Raw genomic sequence first — 21241 nt, forward strand, 5'->3', positions numbered from 1 at the left:
TTGGTAAGTGTAATCAGTAGTGTTGCATAAACACTACTAAATTCTAAGTAAGGTTATTTTAAATCATTTAAAATATACACAGTAAACAACCACATTAAATTGTCCAATTCACAGAGACAATAACTGATAGCAATAAGCTTCATCTCAAGCCACACGGTCAGTAAAAGTAACTGAAAAACCAAACCCTAGGCCGTAATTTGAGACCTCAGTAAGAATTCATTTAGACAATAGGAAGGAAAATGTACATCTTTTATTATGAGCACTCAAAAAAGCCTACATAATGGGTCAATTCTATGTGGCACTTTTTTGTGTAGAAATCTAGTCCAGTAAATGTCTACCCTGAATCAACTGTGAAAACAGGTAGCTTACCTTCTTGCAAACTGCAGCTGTAAAACTTGTTAAAGAAAACTGTGAAAACTTCATCTACAGGTACCAGTCTGAAGATAAAACTCCCTTTAAAACTGTAATAATCTGTGTTCAATACACATACAGGTAAGATCATAATTCCTAGAATACAACATCCAAAGTTCCACCTATAACATACGACAAAAAGCTTTTTACTGAGCTACTCCTAATTTACAACATTACCGTAAGTCAAAATATATACTTCTCTAAATTAAAAGATTCTTGATTAATTGTATGATTAATATGAAATTCCAGACAAAAGCAAAGACAAAGGAATAAACAACTAATGAAAACGACTCTGAATCCCCACATGTCCTGCCTTTCCTTTCTCAGAGTCCAGAGCACAGTTACAGGAAACAAGAATTACATACTTACTAAAATCGTATACATATATGTATCTGTATGTTTAATGAACACAGGTGGCTCAGATGGTAAAGAATTAGCCTACAATGTGGGGGAGCTGAGAAAAGAAATACAGGGAGAACATAAAATCTAAAAACCTTTCACTTTTACAATCTGCACAATTTGATGACTTCATTTCCCATCACGCTGCCAGTAAAATATTACTGAAGACAGCAGTTTCATCTTTAAGTTTCATCTCCTGTAAAACCCTACTCTCATATCACAATATAGAAATACCTATAGGTCATAACATGTCTTTATCCTCCTCTATTAGAACATAAACTTCTAACCGAGTATATTTTACTCATCCTAAATTACTGCAGTCTTTGCAAGAAAGAAAAATTCACAAAAATTTCCGATGAAATAAAATATACCCTCTGTCCTATAGAAAGAGAAACTAATAAACAAGAAGACGGTCAGAATGACACAAAAGAGTACAGAAAGGAAACTAAGCAAGGTGAAAAGACGACCCTCAGAATGGGAGAAAATAACAGCAAATCAAACAACTGACAGAGAACTAATTTGCAAAATATACAAGCAGCTCATACAACTCAATACCAGAAAAACAAACAAGCCAATCAAAACATGGGAGAAAGACCTAAACAGATGTTTCTCCAAAGAAGACATACAGATGGCTAACAAACACATGAAAAGTTGCTCAACATAGCTCATTATCAGAGAAATGCAAGTCAAAACTACAATGAGATATCACCTCACACTGGTCAGAGTGGCCATCATCAAAAAGTCTACAAACGATAAATGCTGGAGAGGATATGGAGAAGAGGGAACACTCTTGCACTATTGGTGGGAATGTAAATTGATACAGCCACTATGGAAGATGGTATGGAGATTCCTTAAAAAACTAGGAATAAAAACTAGGTCATACGGTGATATGACCCAGCAATCCCACTCCTAGGCATATACCCTGAGGAAACCAAAACTGAAAGAGACACATGTATCCCATTGTTCACTGCAGCACTATTTACAATAGCTAGAGCATAGAAGCAACTTAGATGTCCATCGACAGATGAATGGATAAAGAAGCTGTGGAACACACACACAATGGAATATTACTCAGCCACAAAAAGGAACACATCTGAGTTCTAATGAGGTGGATAAACCTAGACCCTACTGTACAGCGTGAAGTATAGTCAGAAAGAGAAAGGTAAATACTGTATTCTAAAACATATATACGGAATCTAGAAAAACAGTACTGAAGAATTATTTACAGGGCAACAATGGAGAATCAGACATAGAAAATACTTATGGACATGGGGAGAGGGAGGAAAGGGTGAGATGTGTGGAGAGTAACACGGAAACTTACGTTACCACACGTAGAACAGACAGCCAGCGGGAATCTGCGGTGTGGCCCAGGAAACTCAAACAGGGGCTCCGTATCACCCGAGAGCGGTGGGGTGGGGGGGAGACGGGAGGGAGGTTCTAAAGGGCGGGGATGTATGTATACCTACGGCTGATTCACCTTAAAGGCATGACAGAAAACAGCAAAATTCTGTAAAGCAAGTATCCTTCAACAAAAAATAATTACAAAAAAAAAGAGCACAGAATCAAGTCGCGTAAGATGCCGTATTAAACCTACAGCACCGGCACCTCAGGCTGCAGAGTAAACCACCACATACTTGAGGCACAATGAATACACACTGTGAGCAAATGCAGGTGTGTTTATTTTTTTTTTTAATCTCTATTTACCTGTAGTTGAGGCTGAAGCAGATCACCCCATTATAGGGGGGAATTCAAGAATAAGTTTTATCAATTTTTAATAAACTATTCTAATAAATTTCATAAAGTTTAGGAAACTAGCTCAATAATTTCCCTGCTGGATGACATTTGTTATTACCTCAAAAAGTTCATACCATTTCTTCCAGAAAGGATACAAAGAGCACATATTTGCCTCAGACTGGAATTAACTGCCTCTTTCCCTATTTTGCTAATTAAAGGTGTTTATGGTTTCCACACAGCTTTCAAAACCAAAGATATTACTCTTTAAGTAACATAGATATATAGTTAAACAGACGGACAGTTTCAATAAATAAAACACAAGAGGAGATTTTCAGAGGCCTGTTGTTTTAAATGTAAAAATTCAGATACTAAAGAGATTGAAATGCTATGCCTTGATTTTATTACTCCAATGATACAAATCAGGTATGATGGTGCCAACACAAACCAGTAACTGATGATCACATGTGAGTTTAGGAATGCCAGAAACAAAACTGAAACCAGTCTCAGGTTAGTGCAAAACCTAAATCGTAGCACTTGCCCCAACACTGAAGCTGGAGCTGCAGGTCAGTGAATCCCTAACAATACCTATGTGTATTGTCATAGGAGAGACTTAAGTATTAGCACGCGATGTGGCAGAACAACTGGGCACACAGTTTCCCCCCTTTCAAGAAAATACAGAGGCCGATTTGCTCCAGATGGCTCCTGAACAAGTGGGGACTCAGAGCCCAGGAACTGTCCAGTGGATACAGAAGTCCACTATGCCTCGGCAGATATTTATTACTCTCTACAAACCACAAAGCTAAGGAACAAAAGTTACCCTTCCAACACTCTGATACTCCTATAGTACACTTCTTACAGAAACTCCCAAATCTCACAGCATCATCTCAGCTTCACATTACTCCTAAACCTAAAGAACACAGGGGCTGTCCTCAGTGCAAATGAGAAAGACCGACTCTTGATAAAGCTTACAAAACCTCAGAGAATCAGAATTAACGACAAAAACAAAACATTCTGTAACAAGGAGACGAGCAGCCTTGATTTAGCACGTGTCTAGAGGAGAAGACAGCTGCTCACTGCGCTTATTAGAGGCACTTCCTGCTTTGAATCTGTAAATACCACTTCCCAAAGGATAATCATGAAAATTCTCACATTTGTTTACATTCTTAAAAATTCAAAGGAAAAAGCCAGTAAAAGGATATCATCACATTTCTTCTGATATTCTGTTAACAAATTACTGCAACAAAGAAAAGAGTTATGTTACTTTTCAATCTGGAAAACATACTATGTTTCAAGCATATTTGAAAATGTACAAGGAACTCTCAGATCCTAGGTTTCCTACAACAAATTTATCTTTAATCTATTACACATGTGCATATGCAGATACAGCACCTTAAATTCCTTAAAGGCACTGCACATATTTGAGTTTTTAATTTAAAATTCCTTTGATCTAAATACTATCTTCGCCCAAAAATTCCTGTGATTTTTAAAGGATTAAAAAAACAATCTCACACTGTGACCATGAACCACCACAAGGAAATCTATCCAGTCCTAAAGCTATGAAGGCTTTCAAGAATATTTAAAGCTCTTAGAATTTTGAACATTTCCAGCCGAGCAGAAATGATGCCCTAGCTAGCCCCTGAGCTTTGCCGGAAAGGTCTGAGAGCACTGGGAATTCCCGGTGGTCCAGGGAGCTAAGACCCTGCAAGCCACACACTGTGGCCACACACCAGAGAAGCATGCACACCCGTAAGACCAGAGGGCCCCCAGAGGCCAGGCCAGGCCCGAGGAGCTCACCTTCCCCCCAGCAGCACGCAGGCCCCGGCGAGCAACCCCGGGTCTACCCTCAGCCCAGGGCGCTACCACCGCCACCTGCTCCAGCGTGTACGTCAGGTGCGTGGAGTTGGGCCAAACGCATGAAAACATACTCACTCTGTGTTAATGATTTTTTGCTTCAAGGTAATTAATGCGTCAACGTATTCATTCAAATTCTGGAAGAAAAAAAGCTGCAGTTAGCTATTTGCTTTTATAATATAAGCTTTTCTATAACATTTATGATAAAACATAAACAGATGGCTCACTATATTATACAAACACAGAAATATGTCTACGTTGTATATAACCCCCAGGGGTACTGTGTGTGACCCCGGGCCCCCGCTGCACCGCGCAGAAGAGCCTTCTCTGCCTGGATGACAGCACTCTGACGGCAAGATGCTCTGACTGTGCATGCTTTCTCACTGTGAGAGCTCAATAAGCAGTCCTTGTTTTAGTTCACTCACTACTATTAACCACCAGTCTACACTTCACTCTGCGTTATTTCCAAAAGGACTTAATCCAAAAAGACACGTAAATTCTTAAAAACACCTAACAATGAAAAATAACATGGCAAAGACAAATAGGAATATTAAAATAGGGCCAAAAGTCAGTGAAGTTTCTTTTTACAAGGATCTATTTTATACTTTAGGGACAGCTACAAATCTGGCTCTAAATTTTTGCTATCAATTTGATGGAAAAAAATTGACTGTTCAAAATGCTCCTAATACCCAAAATTGAACAGATTTTTTTTTAAGTGACTTTTTCCTTTAATGTCTCCTTTTTTCACTGATAAACATTTCAGTAATAAGAACTTATTTTTCATGTCATCCACAAAATGTCTTTTTCTGTCTAATATTATTTTGAGAATTACAGAACAATTTCCCTTCATACTAACATGTGCATTTTCTTTGCAGTCATACATGTAAGCATTTATTGAAATAAGAAATCTACACATTAAAACAGAAAGTATGTATCATCTTATAATCACACCACCTGTCAAAAGTCACCTTTGCTTTTTGTATATATCCTTTCAGAACTGTCAGTGTATATTTAAAACATGTTTGGATGTACTCAATTCACCAGTTCTCCACTGAAGACCAGGCTGGGTCCTTTTCAGTCTTCACCGTAGTGTTAACAATACGCTGGGCAATGTATTTCCTTGCCCGGTTTCCGGGGAGACACATCTGTCTCCAAATCCAAACAGGCGCCCTGCGTTAGTGACAGCTGGGAGCACGACCATCTCAGAGCCGTGCTTTTCATTTCTCTTTCTTCATGAGTGACCCTGAGAAACTGCCCTTACTTCCTCTGGCCATTCTCAGAAAAGATTTCAAAAGCTCTTAACAGGTAAAAACAGACACCCACCAGGATGGCTGAAATCAAAATGATAGATAATAACAAGCGCTGGTGAGCATGCAGAGAAGCTGGGACTCTCCTAACACTGCTGGTGGAACAGGAAATGTACAGCTGCTGTGGAAAATAATTTCACAGCTCCTCAAAATGCTGAACAGTTAACTATATGACTGAGCAATTCCACTCCAAGGTATACACCCAGAAGTGAAAACATATGTCCATGCCAAGTTTGTACACTCTTATTTAAAGTGCTTCCCAGGTGGCGCTAGGTATAAAGAACTTGCCTACTAATGCAGGAGATGCGGGTTTGATGGTTTGATCCCTGGATAGAGAACGTATCCTGGAGGAAGACATGGCAACCCCCTCTAGTATTCTTGCCTGGAGAATCCCATGGACAGAGAAGCCTGGCAGGTTACAGTCCATAGGGTCACAAGAGTCGGACACGACTAAAACAAGTTGGCATTTAAAGCAGCATTTATTCACACTAGCCAAAACGTAGAACTAAACTAAACATCAATTGATAAACAGATGAACCATCATCTGATGAAGGAAAAAATAAAATGTGGCACAGCCATACAGCATGAGTATCTGACAATGAGCAGAAATGAATGGCACACGCTACAGCATGGATGCACACCGAAAACCTGCTAAGTGAAAGAAGCAGTTACGAAAGGCCAACGTTGTATGCTTCATTCATGTGAACTGTCCATAACAGGCAAAGCCAGAAAGACAGAAAGTAGACTAGAGATCACCAGGGGCTTGGGGGCTGGGGAAGCGGGATGACTGTTAATGCTTAATGGGCTCTTGGAGAGGGCACAGGTGCAGGAAAAACGTGTTTAACAAGTGGTAACCGGGTTTCCATAACTGTGAATATACTAAAAACCACCTAACTGTACATATTAAAAGGATGAACCTCAGGGTATGTGAATTATACTTCAACAAAACTGTTACAGCTAAATTAAAAACAGGAAAGCAAAGTAAAAGACTCAAAAGATATGGTGGTAAAGCTGAAAAAAAATGTCCTCCAAACCTCTGCCCCCAAAAAGCAGAGACATGGGAAAGAATTCAGAAAAGTAAAAGCAATCAGTGTTTCAGTGCAAGAGGTCTCACTTGCCTGATAAAGAGTCTCAGGAAAGAATGGAAAAGATAGGGAGAACATTAAACGCTGAAATTCAAGAAGAAAAACCCAGAACTGCAGCCAGAGTTGCCAAACTAAAAGGGCCTAGCACGCGGATCCAAACTGGATCCAAAGCAGGAAACAGAAGCACAGAATTTCAGAGCCTGAGGCAAAATAAGGATCCTGTAAGAGTCATGAGAGAGAGAAAACCAAAGTGACACAAGTCACAAACAAAAACCTGGACTCAGAATATCTTCCGACTCCGACAATCATCCAGAGACCTGAGAAAGGAAGCCTTTAGCATGTTGGGGGAAAATGAATTCCAAGGTAAAATTCCGCACAAGCTATCAATCAATCACGATGGAAAACAGACATTCTAACACTTGGCAGTCTCCTCAAACTCACTCCCCAGACGCCCCTGCTCAGGGAGGCAGCCAAGGACATGAAGAGAGCCCACTCTAACCATGAAATTACAGAGAGGACGAGGCAGGCATGAAGCAGAGGCCCGGGGAGCCCAGCAGGGAGCTGCGCGCCGGCTGAGGCAGGCCCTAAGGCTCAGAGGGGGTTTTCCCCCAAGGATGAAATCACAGGAGACCCGGTGGGACGAAGGCATCAAGATGAGCTGTCTAACTGACAGAGAGCTACAAGGGAATGTGGCGTCATCACGCACTGAGATGGATTATTTTTTATAACCTCTTCCCACCCACCCCCAATTCTCTTTCAAGTTCTTTGCAAGTCAATCTCATCTTCCCAGCCTTGCTTCCAAGTGCCATTCTGTAATGTCCAGAACTGTGCCAGACACATTCCAGAAACCTCAGGCTCTCTGGAGAGACACAGCTAGGTTTAAATTCCTCTTCCACCACTTTCTAGAAGGGTGCATTGGGCAAACCAACTTAACTTTCCCTGCCTCAGTACTATTTCCAATTTTACAGACAAGGAGACTGAAACACTTTGTGTATGTGTTTGGGGGTGGTGCAGGTTATGTATCTGGCTTGCTATCAGGATTAAACAGAAGGAGTCATGTAAAGCGTTTACGTTCATCTCTGATGTATTAACATTTTCAAGATTAATCCACTGAATTAAGTAAGGATATAGCTATTAATCAGGAGAACCATTAGAAAACACACAGATAAGGAAAAATAACTGCAATTTACTCCACAGTTTGGCTCTGACAGTCATAATGATGTCAACTCTGAACAGTGACCTAAGGGTCATCGCGACTACACTGAGAGGATTGATTTTTTTCACGGGGGGGGGGGGGGGGGGGGGGGGGGCGGGCGGCAGCCTGAAGGAGGGTACAGGGCAGAAAGACAGCTCAAGCCTCATCCTCCAAAGGCAGAAATGGAAAAATATGTCTGAAACTGAAAAACAAGAAGTAGCGATACACATCTATTATTTAACAATATGCAATGGTGCAAACAAAACTGGTGTCTCTTGAGAACACGGACAGGCGGGCTGGGGGCTTAACAAATTCGGTGTGTCTAGCTGTCTTTCTAAACCACGCTCACACAGAACTCTGACTTTAAAAACTTAAAACCACAAAACACAGCGCCACCCAGGGAAGGAGCACCCACTCCGGGTGAGGACAGCGCCGTGGTGGCCACAGCGCCGCGGCCCCTAACTCCTCCTCTGGCCCGGCTGGCTGCTGTCGCTGCGGTGTCCTAATGGAACAGTCTTCGGTGCTTCTCCGACCCTGGTCGCGGTCAAGGCCTCTAGCTGACGCGTCTGGGACCGGGACCGTGACCGTGCTGCGGCGCGGAGGGCGCAGGCCCCGGCTGACCCGCTCGCTCGCGTGCGCACGCCGGGCCCTCCCCGGCTGCCCAGCCTCCAGGCAGGACGCGGTCCCGGGCGGCTCTCCCTCCCCGGGAGGTGAAGGCGGGGGTGTCCCGAAGACCGCTCTTCCTCCGCGGCCCTGCTCTCCTTCTGGAACCCCATTCCCGCTGTCTCTGTCCCGGCACAGCTTCCTCTCCTTCGGGGACTTCTGCCACGGCGGCCCCTGGAAACCTCACTTGCCCGCAGTCCCCTCGGCCGTCCTAACTGCCCCTGCGTTTCCTCTGCCTCCGAGCTCAGCCCCCAGAGCAGCCCCGTGCTCCACAGCCCCACAGCACGCGGTTCACGTCAGCCAGGCCACAGCCGCCGAGGAAGAGGGGAGAGAAGCAATCCTCCGACCCCCGCCTTCCCTCAGCACAGCGGCTGCGCACACAGCGCGGGGGCGGGCCCGGGCGGGAGGCGGGCAGAGCGGACCGCCCCGAGTGAGGGAAGCGGTCCTCCTAACGCGCCAAGTACAACACACAGACGCCCAGCAAAGACGCAAAGACCCAATGACAGCGGGCTAAGTAACCTGCCTGAGTCAGCCTGTGAGCACTGACGTTCTCGGGGCGGGAAGGTTCTCGCTGACTCTGGAGCCGTCCTTCCCGCCGTGGGAGGCCTGCCACTTCCGCGGTCACTCCTCACCCCGCGGCCAACATGATGCAGACCAGAGCCCACAGGAAGGCCTGAGGCTGCCGTCCTCAAAAAGGCCTGCTCGCAAGGGCGGCCTTGGCTGGCACCCAGGAATCAGGCTTTCTGGAGGGTTCCCGCCAAGCCTGGAACCTGTAAGAGTGGTACCCGGTGGCCCAACGGTGCGACAGGGCTGCTGCTGAAACCTGCTTTCCTCCCGGCAGCCGGCGCCTGGGCACGTAGGCAGGCGCGACCACGTGGCCAGCCCACAGCAGCCCCTGGGCTGGGAATCTCTAAGGAGCCACCCTGCAGGACAATACTTGACACCATCACAACACAGGGCTACAGGAACTCCAGTCAAGCACTCAGCTGGCTTCCTCCACGTGGCACCTCGCTAGCCTTCCCTGGGTCTGCTCTCAATGCAATAAACCACTAACCTAACCCTGGATCAGCCCTCCCTGGGGATCACCAAACCCGGGTGGTTGTGGGGATTGCTACTACAGGGTGACCACCAAAGCCTCTCCAGACCTGGCCAAGTGTTCCGCAGAGAATACAAGGCTGTACTGGAACTTCCCCACACACGAGAGAGAGACTAAAGGAAAAAGGCTGAAGAGACACAAAAACGACATACAAGACACCTCCCTGATGGGACCTCGCACCAGGAGGGGGAAGCTACACCTGGCCATATTGTAGGCCCGTCGGATGGGTCTACAGATACTGACCTGAGGGAAATCGTACCCACAGAGAGAGGCAAGAGGGAAGTGCGGCACGAAGGCTTCCAGCCCAATGGGAGAGCTGAGGCTCTGCTGGAAAGCGCTCAGATCTCGAGGAAGCACACGGAGTGTGGAGTGTGTCTGTGTGTGTGTGCAGGCCAACAAGGACCTTCACGCAAACATCTTGACCAGCTGTGAATGGGATGAACAGAGTATCAGCCTTCTCTGCACTGTTCTGGCGACTTTCCTGGCAGTTCTAAACTATTTCAAAATAAACTCTTTAAAAACCACAGATCTCTCTGATTGCTGTGCTGTGGGTGATTTGGTTACATGAACAGCTCAGATCCTCTCCGACGAGCCGTTTCCTCCTCCTGTCTGCGGCTGAATGGAGTCTGGTCGAGCTCCATGAGAGCTGAGCGTGTCCCCTGAGCGGTCAGCCAGGGCCCCGGGTGATGCCCCCTGGCACAGTGGGAAGGCCTACACGTCCACCTGCGCGCACCCGCCGGGACCGCTGAGTGGCTCTGGCTCTGGGGAGGGCAGGCTCCAGCCTCGCGGGCCTCTTCCTCCCAGTCCCTCTGCTCTGGGCTTGATCAGAGACTCCATTCCACTGCCAGTCTCTGCCCGTGACACCTCCTCTGCCCACACCACTCCCCTTCCGTCTCTTCCCTCTCGTTTATCACAAATGGTTCCTCTGGCCTAGAGCCACTTCCTCCGCAAAGCCTTCAGCTTCCCCTCCTGGATGCTCCCAGGGCGCCTACTCTGAATGGCCCCTAGAAAAGGACAGGTGACCTCTGACCAACACGGTCTGAACTGTGTGGGTTCCACCTTTTACTCAGATTTTCTCAGTAAGTACTCATTGCAAGACACGTACACTGTGGTTGCTGTTTGATTCATCTGTAACCTCAACCACAACACACGCTCCATGCCTTTTCTGTTCAGGGTCATTGTTCCAACACACACCACAGGATCACAAACATGGTGGCACTCGAAAACACTCAGCATGAATTTTAACTCCGTGGGCATTCGTGATAACTACTTACATGTCGCTGTGTCTAGGGGTAAGTATGTTTCAAGTTGCAAAGAATGGAAGTTGAAACCACTGGTGATTATCAATGGAAGTCCAACACAAATTTATATAAATAATTGGCTCAAACCTGCTCCAAGGACAGCCAGACACCATTTATTCTGAATCTATTCTAGTTACATAAGCTAAACAGTATGACTATGTGCTTCAAACTCTCATCTGGATTCTCCAGAGAGTTAAAATGTTTTACTCTACAATAACTAAAATTGGTTAAAAAAAAAAAAAGCGGTGGGGGTGGAGAGGCCCTCTCCTTTACCAGAATAAAGGGGCTTATGCCAGCTTGACTTAAAACCTCTCAGCTTAAGATTTGTTTAACGGTACATAATTATCACCAGTGTGAGGATCCACACAGGTTTAGGATTTCCAAAGTTCGACAACCCATACGGACACTGGGTTCCAGATCAGTGATCAATCATTGTAACCAATAAGGATGAGAAAACAGATGAGGTGATGTGAGAGACTAGGGGAAAACGTGGTCAATCTATAAACTTCTAAATCAAGCAGCAAAAGCAATGTATCTCTGCACCCGCTAAAGAGAAAGACGACAGGGAATTCCCTGGCAGTCGAGTGGTTAAGACTCCAGGCTTTCACTGCTGAGGGCTCAGGGTCAATCCCTGGTCAGGGAACTAAGATCCTGCAAGCCAGAGGCATGGCCAGAATAAGAGAGAGAGAGAGGAGGGCCGGGAGGGGTGAGACGGGGAGGAGGACGTGCAGCCCACGCAGAGCACTGACCCATGGGGACAGAGTGCCGGCCTCCACGGAGCTCCGGACGGAGCCACGGCGCTGGCTCGGGGGCTCCTGCAGGCAGACACTCCTGATGTGCCCGGTAAACTTCTGCAAGCCCCAGGACCTCGGGGCGTCAGAGCTCACAGCAGGGTGTGCTCTCGACAGACCCCCTCTCTGAGACAACTGCAGCTGAGACACACACAGGCTGTGGTACTGCGCGATCCTGCAGAAGCCTTTCCGCGGGGCCAACCGTGGGCCTACTGACTGGCAAACGCCTGTCCTCAGCCCTCCTGATTTCCCACACGCGACTTCTTTACCTCTGTCTGTCTGCTTCTCCTGGCTTCATGACTCCGTACCCGCCTTAGTGACCAGCAGACGTGGACAGAACACGCTCCTCCCCTCTCCCACCCCCACCTCTCCCCAAGTAAGATTCTCACAGTGAACTCAGAGCCCATCTGACCTGGCCACTTCGCTTTTCCCCAGAGGGGATTGTGGCACCTGGAGGCGCCTGGCTCCATAACCAGACGTGAACACAGCTGAAACCCCTCAGGGCTCCAGTCCACACTACCAGTGTCTGTCCCATCCCACAAACAAGGGTTCCCCTGAGCATAACCACACCCATCCCTCCGGTGCTACCCGTGGCTGTCTTTACGCTACACAGGCTGCGCTGAGTGTCAGTGAAGGAGACCACAACACCTAACTATTTATGATCCTGCCCCTTTTGGAAAAGGCCTGCAGACTCCTGTACGTAGAGACCGCACAGGACGACCCCTGCGGCTGCTGGCTGGCTTGAGAACCAACAGAAGAATGTGGCGTGGCAGAAAGGAGGGAAGTGCCCAGGAGGAGACTGCAACAGCCTCTGGGGCAGCGATCACAGGGGTTCACACGAGGGTGGAAGTGGTGGGGACGGGGAGAAACGGGGGGACCAGGAGGAGATGACAGTAAGCTGATGGAGTGGATGCAGGGTGAGAGAGAAAAGCGAGGAACCAAGGGGGACATCGAGTTTCTGGCCAAGCCACCAGGAGGATGCAGTTGCTACTCTGAACGAAGACCAGCTCTTTGAAGGAGAATTGGACCCACGACTGGACGGCGTTATTTACACTCATCGGCCTCCTACACAAAAGCCTCCTGTGACTCACTGTCCTTTCAGAAGAAAAGCCAACATCCTTACGACGGTCTCCAAGGGTGCCCACAGTCAGCCTCTCTTCTCTCTAACTTCATCAGATTCCACAGGTCATTGTGCCCCCCACCAAATCCATGCGCTGACATATAGTTAGCAACAGGACAGGCACCTGCAGGGTGGCTCTCTGCTGGGTGAACAGGTCGTAATGGCACAGCCTTCAGGCTGCAATCTGTGCTCTTAGGAAGGAGACCCCAGAGCACTGCCAAGTGAGGGCACAGCAGGAAGGAATCACGAACCAGGAATGCCGCTCTCATCAGAGAGCAGATCCGCCAGTCCCTGGATCCTGGACTACCCAGCCACTGTGACTGCGAGGAGTGAATCCCTGTCACTTATAAGTCACCCAGCCAAGGCGGCCCCAAACCAACCAAGACCCCAGCGCGCACTCCACCCCAGCTACCATGCCTCCACCACGTCTTCCCAAGCACATGGGCGACTCTGGCCACCACAGCTGACCTCTCTGCCATCTGGGGTGCTCCTCTCCAAAGACGTCTACAGAGCTTATCCTCACCCTCTCTGCCTAAAGACAACCTCCCTGAGGCCTCCAGGACTCCCTACTTAAATTCTACCAGACACTGGCCCTTTCCTCAGCCTTTTATTCCCCTCCCTCCTTTCTCTGCTCAATTTATTTCCAACACATTTGTTACCTTCTCACCTAACCTGTTGCCTGTCTCCTCCTCCGACCTCCTAACATAGAGGCTCTAAGAGATGAAGAATACTTGCCTTTTCACCCACTGCTGTAACTGCACTTCCTAAAACACAGCAGGGGATCAAAAAATATTTTCTGAGTGAATAAAGAGCCCAAAGAATAAATACAACTTACAAAAGATTCAAGAGAACTTCAATCATGGACCTGGGTTTTGAGGGAAAAGCAAAAGCACATTACGAATACCTCCATGAGACAACTCAGCTCAGACAGTGAGTTTTCCATTAGTTCCCCCTCTACTTCAGAGTGCCAGAGTAGGACTTTCTTCTCTCCCTCTCTGCTCCCAGCCCTTAAAATGTCTGGGATCAGCTCATAAATGATGCTGATAAAAAGACAAAACCCCAAACCCTCAGTTTCTCTGCCGGCCTCGGGGCCTACACTCCGTGGCTTCACAGAGCTCTGCCCCTGCACCAACTGAAGCTTCTCCAGCTCCTCAGACACCTCGCTCCTTTTCACCCCAAAATCCAATCACCTGTCAAACCTTCTACCTAGGAAGCTCCTCCCACACCTGTTCCAGTCTTGCTTCTCATCATTCACATGTCCGAATATCACCAGCTCAAGGACAACCTGCCCTCCAGGCAGCCCCAGTGGGGACAAAACCACCAGTCCAATTCCTCCTTTATTTCCCTAACACTTCAAACCTTCCTAAGTCTTACGCGCACACATACACCTGATCTACAAAATGCTTAGTTCACTACTTTATTCACCACTAGCTCCCCAGTGCCCAGAACACTTGGTAGAATAGGACAGATGGTAAAGAATCCACCTGCCAAATGCAGGAGACGCAAATTCGATCCCTGGGTTGGGAAGATTACCTGGAGAAGGAAATGGCAACCCCCTCCAGTATATTCCTGCCTGGAAAAAAAATCCCACGGACAGAGAGAGGAGCCTGGAGGACTATACATACAGCCCATGGAGTGGCAAAGAGTTGGAGGCGACAGAGCCACTGAGCACACAGGCGCACACGGTGGACAGCCCCACTTTACCACTGAAAAATACTGACGACAGCAGCAAAAAGAGAGACTCCTGACGTCAGAGGGCCGCGAGAAGTCCAGCTGGAGAGGAGCACTCCGCAGGACATGAGGCAGACGCTGGCAGCGGCTCCTCTTCTGCCGGGGGCGCGCACACTTCACGCCGCACTTCAGAGACCTGCAGTGCCCGCGTGCCTTCGGGGAACGAATGACCCTCCTGGCCAACCCGCAGGCCACATGAGCACCCGCCCCCACAAGCAAGAAATACGGAAGGACTGGCCTGCACAGTAAAAAAAAAAAAACAAAACAAAACCACCACCTTCTCCTGGAAGAGATTAGTTTCCCTTGGCATTCTGGCCACCACTCATCTCTCTCGGAGTCAGCCTTGGGGGAAACATCGGGATTGGAGAAGGGAACCCTGGAGGGCCCCCCACCCCTCCACTTGCGCTGCACCTAGGAAATGAATCCCGGATTCTAAGCCTGAAGAACGCAGCGGAAAGTCGCTAAGACGTGTCCAACTGTTGCAAGCCCAGGGACTGTAGCCTGCCAGGCTCCTGTGTCCATGGCATCCTCCAGGCCAGAATACTGTAATGGGTAGCCTTTCCCTTCTCCAGGGGATCTTCTCGACCCAGGGACCGAACCCAGATCTCCCGCAATGCAGGCGGATTCTTTACCAGCTGAGCCACCAGGGCAGTCCAAGATTACTGGAGTGGGTAGCCTTTCCCTCCTTCAGCGGATCTTCCCGACCCAGGAATCGAACCAGGGACTCTCTCCCCTGCATTGCAGGCGGATTCTTCACCAGCTGAACCACTAGGGAAGCCCTAGCCGTTCCCAATACTGTGAGGGGGAGGAGGGCTTCCGCCCTACCCCTGCCCCCACCCCCGCCCCGCGCCCCACAAGGCCCGGCCCAGCCCCTCCGCGCCCTCGGCCTGAGGGACAGACACCGCACCTGCTGCAGGGAGGCGCAGCCCTGACAGCGCGAGAGGTCCGCCGCCGTCCCCGGCGCCGCCGAGTGGGTCTCGCCCGGCATCATGGTGCCGCCGCCGGGCCCGCGGAGCCCGCGCGCCTCAGGGGCCGGCGGCCTCGGCCCCGTCCTGCCTCTGCTGACCCCGCCGGGGCCGCCCGGCCCTACCGGGCCGCTTCCCGCCGGGTCCGGGCGGGTCCATCCGTGCACCGAGGTCCCCGTGGAGCCTGGCGAACGGCTCTCCGAGCCAGAGCCACCTCAGGCGCTGGAGAGAGGGACGGTACACCCGGCGCGGCCCCCCGAGCGTGCGACACCGCCCAGCCAGGACCCCGCCCCGCCCCAGCTCGCCCCGCCCCCTCGCCGCGGTGCTGGGCTGCCCGCCGCGCCGCCTGAGGGAAAACGGGGAGCGGAGGCGCGCTGCGGCGGCGGGGGAACACGGCCCGAGGAAACGGCGCAGGGCAGAGAGGCGTCGGACGGGCCCCTTCTTCCGCTGTGTAGGGTTTAGTCTTCCTTTGCCGGCTTGCTGTGTAGTCGGCTTTCCATAGACACCTAAAACCGTCGCCGAGGGGGAGGTGACCTGAGGTGACGTCACTGCAGGCGACTCCCGGCCCTGAAGGACCCCGCACCCTGACGGGCCGGTGCACGAGTTTTAACTGGAGCGGCGCGCTCCGTCAGAGTGCGCCCGGGCCCAGGCGCAGACCGGGGGACTACATCTCCCGGCGGCCCCCGCGCGCCGGGCGGACCCCGAGCAGTTCTTCCGGCGGCCGCGGGCGTGCCTGAGGGGGTGGTTCGTCTCGTTCGTTGTTGTCATCGCCGCTGACCAGTCCTTCTTCCTAGACGTCTCTCTTCGCAGCTCACCCGCCTTCCGTGTCCACTTGCCGTCCGGGCCCGCGCTCCTCGGCCTCTTTTTTTCCCCCTGCCAAGCACAGCACCTGGCCGAATCCTGGGCGACCCCGCCTCCCGTCAGTGGCCGGCTACTACCAAATCTTTTTAAAATCTCTTGAAAAGGGAAAAAAAGAGAAAATCTTCACTTTACAGCAATTCCCGGATACGCTCAAGTCCTCATCCTCTTGTTTGAATCAAAGTTTTCTCGAATATCCGCTGCCACCAGAATCTTTTTGATAATCCCTGCTTGTTGCCATCGGTTACCTTGCTCGGAAGCCTCAGACGTCGCTTCTCGACGTCTGGTTAGGAAGTCCGAATTCTTAGCGTCCCATACAAGAACTGCATGCATTAAAGGAAGCGTCCCAGACCCTACCAGCTCCTTCCTAAATCTTCAGGATGGAAATTGCAACTGAACCCTGCCCCCCCCCCACCCCCCCACCTCGACCCCGGCCACTTCCAAGAAAGTAGTCTGTTTTCCTCTCCAAACACCGGCATCCCTGACCTTGCTTGTACACGCTCTGCGGTTGAAGCCGGCTGTGAAGTGCAGGGACAAGGTGTCCAGCAGTCGCCTAGATCGCCTGTCCTTGGCAGTGAAGACACGTCTGTACTCGTCCGAGAGGCTAGTGTGGGATGTGCAGAAAACAGGAGTAGGGTTAAAAGTGAAAGGAGAAGCGAGAAAGGGGAGAGGAGCCCCTGTGGTCCTGATGACTTTCCATGTCTGCCTTCCAACCTTGGCCAAACGAGTCTTAACAGTAACTTTTTACCTAAGGTTCCCCAAATGAGTGGTGTTTGTTTTATTTTTTTCCCCCCAGGGTTCGTTAGTCGGGGAGGCACCAGCTTATGCTCCAGCGTTGGCTCCCTCTGCACTGTCCACCCGCCCGCACGACATCCCTATCCTTGCTGGAACTGGGAACTCAACTGCCGCCATCCTGTCCCCTTCACCTGCCTGGACGCCCTTCCTCCCAGCTTGGCATTCTGTAATCCTACTGTCCTTCCAGGCCGCCCGTTTTATCTCCACGACCACAATATATGTGCCCTGTTTTGTCCCCTTGTTGTTTACTTACTGTGTCATATCCTAACTCCTTTGTGACTCCATGGACTGTAGCCCACCGGGCTCCTCTGTCCATGCGGTTTCCCAGGCAAGAATACTGGAGTGCGTTGTCGTTTCCTTCTCCAGGGGATCTTCCTGACCCAGGGATTGAAACTGTGTCTCCTGCATTGGCAAGCAGATTCTTTATCGCTGAGCCGTCAGGGAAGCCCCTTTTTGTCCCTTAGCACTTTTTTTTTTTAATTAATGCCACATTTTGTCTTGGATAATGGTGTTCTTTATGTCTTAGAGGTGAGTTTTCCTTTTAAATGCTGCCAAGTGCTGTACACAGTAGGTGCTTCATGAATGTCAGAGTGAGTCAGATTTGCTGCATCTAATTGAAAATGAAAAATAATGAGTACTTCCATTCAGAAGTGAAAGTGCATTTGTTCCATCTTCTGTCTTTCTCATAAGATAGTCAAAGGTGGGGGGGAAAACAAACAAAAAAAACCAAACAAAAAACCCCCAAAAAACAGCAGCAGTCTGTTTTGTATAATGTGTGGGCAAACTTTCCATAAATGACCACACAGTAAATATTTTAGGATTTTGGAAACATACAGGTCTTTACTGCGTATGTTATTTTTTTTATTTTTGAGCAACCATCTGCAGATGTAAAGATCATTCTTACCTGGCAGGCTGTGCAAAAACAAGTGTAGTTGTAGTTCATAATGGAAATTGGTGTTGGCCACTGGTTAGAGAATGCTGGAAATGACATTTTTCCTGTCCCATAAGAATGGCCACACCTACTGTGTTATACTTTAGCCACCTGATGTGAAGAGTCCACTCATTGGAAAAGACCCTAATGCTGGGAAAGATTGAAGGCGGGAGGAGAAGTGGACAGCAGAGGATGAGATGGTAGGATGGCATCACCAACTCAATAGACATGAGTTTGAGCAAACTCGGGGAGATAGTGAAGGACAGGGAAGCCTGGCGTGATGCAGTCCAGGGGTCTCAAAGAGTTGGACATGACTTAGCGACTGAGCAACAGCAGCATTGTGATGGACACAAACAAGCATGTGTCTGCGTTGCAGAAAACGAGGAGCAATGGCTTTGGAGCCACACACCCGGCTTTAAACTCTCAAGCAAGTGATCTGTTTGAGCTGCTATTTCCTTGCAGAGGAGTAGCTGTAATTTAAGGGTAAAATGAAAAGGACAGGGCCAAGCCCATAGGCTCTACAATACAGTGAAGAGGTATTCACAGTTTAATGATGGTGTTACCTAGTTTGGAAAATAGATATCTCCATCCAACCCACATTAAAAAAATAATAAAAAAAAAAAAGAAGAGGTTTGGTTTGGGTTTTTGTTTTTTTTTTTTTTAGCAATTTTAAAATTTTGATCAAGCTTCCAAGGAAAATTGTTTTTCTGTCAGACTGTCCTAAGACCTGAAGTGATGTCTAGATTCTGGTTCTGATTTTGGGGACCCCTGTGCCTGGAGTCCAGGCAGCTGTTTAGAGAATCCAGCTATAATCTCAATTCTTGCCCCACACCCTCATCATTACCCCCCATATCCTTGGTAACTTCTCAAAGTTAATACCTTGAAGAATAACATAATTTAAAGGTTAATTAAGTTGATTGTTTAATTTATTAACATGATTCCACTGAAATGGCTAACAGGTTTTGTCTAGAAGTCAAGGCTTATATCAAGAACTCAAGTTCTTATATACAAGAACTCAAAATGGAAAGCTGTTTGTTCTTTGAATATTCTGCTATTTTGCTTCATGGAGAGCTATTCTTTTCACCTGCTGCATTTACCCATAAGCAAAATAAACTATGTTTCTTCTGTCTTTTAAAATTCTGAGAGGTGTGTTATGGAATAACGTGCAACTCTAGCAGTCTACAGTTCAGTGGTGTTATCTAATTAAGTTGTGTTAGTTTCTGCATCTGTGATGTAATGCTGACATAAGCCCACAAGATGTCTGTCTTTCCCTGTATGTGTTTTAGACCCAAATGGAATTTCCAGTCCTGTTTATGACTTACTCGCAATACTCTGGCCACCTGATGAAAAGAGCCAACTCATCAGAAAAGACCCTGATGCTGGGAAAGATTGAAGGCGGGAGGAGAAGGGGACGACAGAGGATGAGATGGTTGGACGGCATCAGCAACTCAATGGATATGAGTTGAGCAAACTCGGGGAGACGGTGAAGGACGGTAGCAGTTTTGCAGTCTATGGGGTTGTAGAGAGTCAAACATGACTGAATGATTGAACAACAACAACAATCCCTTCTGGAACAATCCCTTCAGGGAGGGGAGGGATGTTTGAGTTTTCCTTGGGGGTCAGTGGTGGGGCTCTATGCCTTTGCTTCTCTTTTTAAACTATTTATGTATTTGGCAGCATTGGGTCTTAATTGCAGCACAGGATATCTTCGTTGCATCATGCAGGATCTTTTGTTGCAGGACAGAGATTCTTTAGTTTTGGTGTGCAGATTTACTTTGCTTTGCAGCACCTGGGGTCATAGCTTCCTGACCAGGGAACAAACCTGTGTCCCCTGCACTGTAAGGCAGATTCTTAACCTTTGGACTACCAGAGAAGTCCCAAAGCCCCAGCTCATTAATCAAGGGGTATTACCTGGAAGGTTGAGTTTACTCAGAAACCTGAAGAACCAGTTTTTGGAAGACACCCTGAGGCTGGGAAAGATTGAAGACGGGAGGAGGAGGGGACAGAGGACGAGATGGGATGGACAAGAGTTTGAGCAAGCTGTGGGAGTTGGTGAAGGACTGGGAGGCCTGGCGTGGTGCAGTCCATGGGGTCACAGAGTCGGACACAACTGAGCCACTGAACATCAACCTGGAAGACCGAGTTTACACAGAAACCTGAAGAACCGGTTTTTGCTTTAAAACAAGCGTGATTTGGAATACAAGGCAAAACTGATACAGCTGATACAGATGAAGCGCACTTTAAAGGACTTCCCTGGTTGCTAAAGCCCTCTCCAGGGGAGGGTGAGGTATTTTGTGAACATCTGGCAGCTCTCTCTCCTGGTCACCTCGGACTCTTCCTGTGGTCTCCAGGATTTGCTTCCTGAAAGTTCCTACCCTGCAGACCCAGTAATTTCTGTCCCCTTCCAGCCCCAGGATCATCTACACAGTTTGGGGGGCCAGATAGCTGATGAAAATGCTAGACCCCTTGTTGAGAACTTCTGATGAATTATAAGATGCAACAGCAAAGCCTCAAACAGGGGCGGGCCTCTTGTGCGTGAGGGTCGGTCTGACAATGAGTTGCACGCTGAGAAAGTGGCCCCGCCACCTCCCAGTCCCCAACCAGACCTGCCCCCAGCTCCCCTCCCTCCCCCGTGGTCCACCTTCTCCCGAGCCTGGAGTGCAGAACTGTGTCCTCCTGCTCCCAGACTCCGCGCACCAGGTGGTCCTCCCTCCTGTGCTAAGACGCCAGAGTCCAACCGGTCCAGAGACGTTGTGGGTGACCTCTTGCTTCACCAAACACTCTCATCCTAGGCCTGGGGTCTCTCCTCCCTGTCTGTCCGTCCGTCTGTCCAGGCCCTTGGTGATCCTGGTTGCACGTGGTCTCAGCCACCCATGTTGTGGTTCACTCCTGTCTCCTATGGCTGTGATTGTAAGACTCCACGGAGCCCTAGAATAACTGCACGGTGACCCCAGGAAAATTCTGAAGGACGGCTCAAAATGTTGTTCTAACTGTCAAAGAAAGGAAAC

At 48.8% G+C, this 21241-nt stretch overlaps 1 protein-coding gene across 2 annotated transcripts in view; it reads right to left on the reverse strand.

Annotated features, from left to right (window-relative positions):
* The window catches only part of ICE1 (interactor of little elongation complex ELL subunit 1), a 59862-nt gene extending 43943 nt beyond the window's left edge, over window positions 1-15919 (reverse strand). For both annotated transcript variants that reach the window (XM_043887260.1, XM_043887259.1), the window contains exons 1-4: window positions 15592-15919; window positions 4474-4532; window positions 3744-3778; window positions 370-388 (exon numbers count right to left, since the gene is read on the reverse strand). In XM_043887260.1, coding sequence (XP_043743195.1) covers window positions 370-388; window positions 3744-3778; window positions 4474-4532; window positions 15592-15675 — 197 coding nt within the window. In that variant the 5' untranslated portion in view covers window positions 15676-15919. The remainder of the gene's footprint in view (window positions 1-369; window positions 389-3743; window positions 3779-4473; window positions 4533-15591) is intronic.
* Window positions 15920-21241: the final 5322 nt, after the last annotated feature.

Source organism: Cervus elaphus, chromosome 25 (genome assembly GCF_910594005.1).
Source record: "Cervus elaphus chromosome 25, mCerEla1.1, whole genome shotgun sequence".
Lineage (NCBI taxonomy): Eukaryota > Metazoa > Chordata > Mammalia > Artiodactyla > Cervidae > Cervus > Cervus elaphus.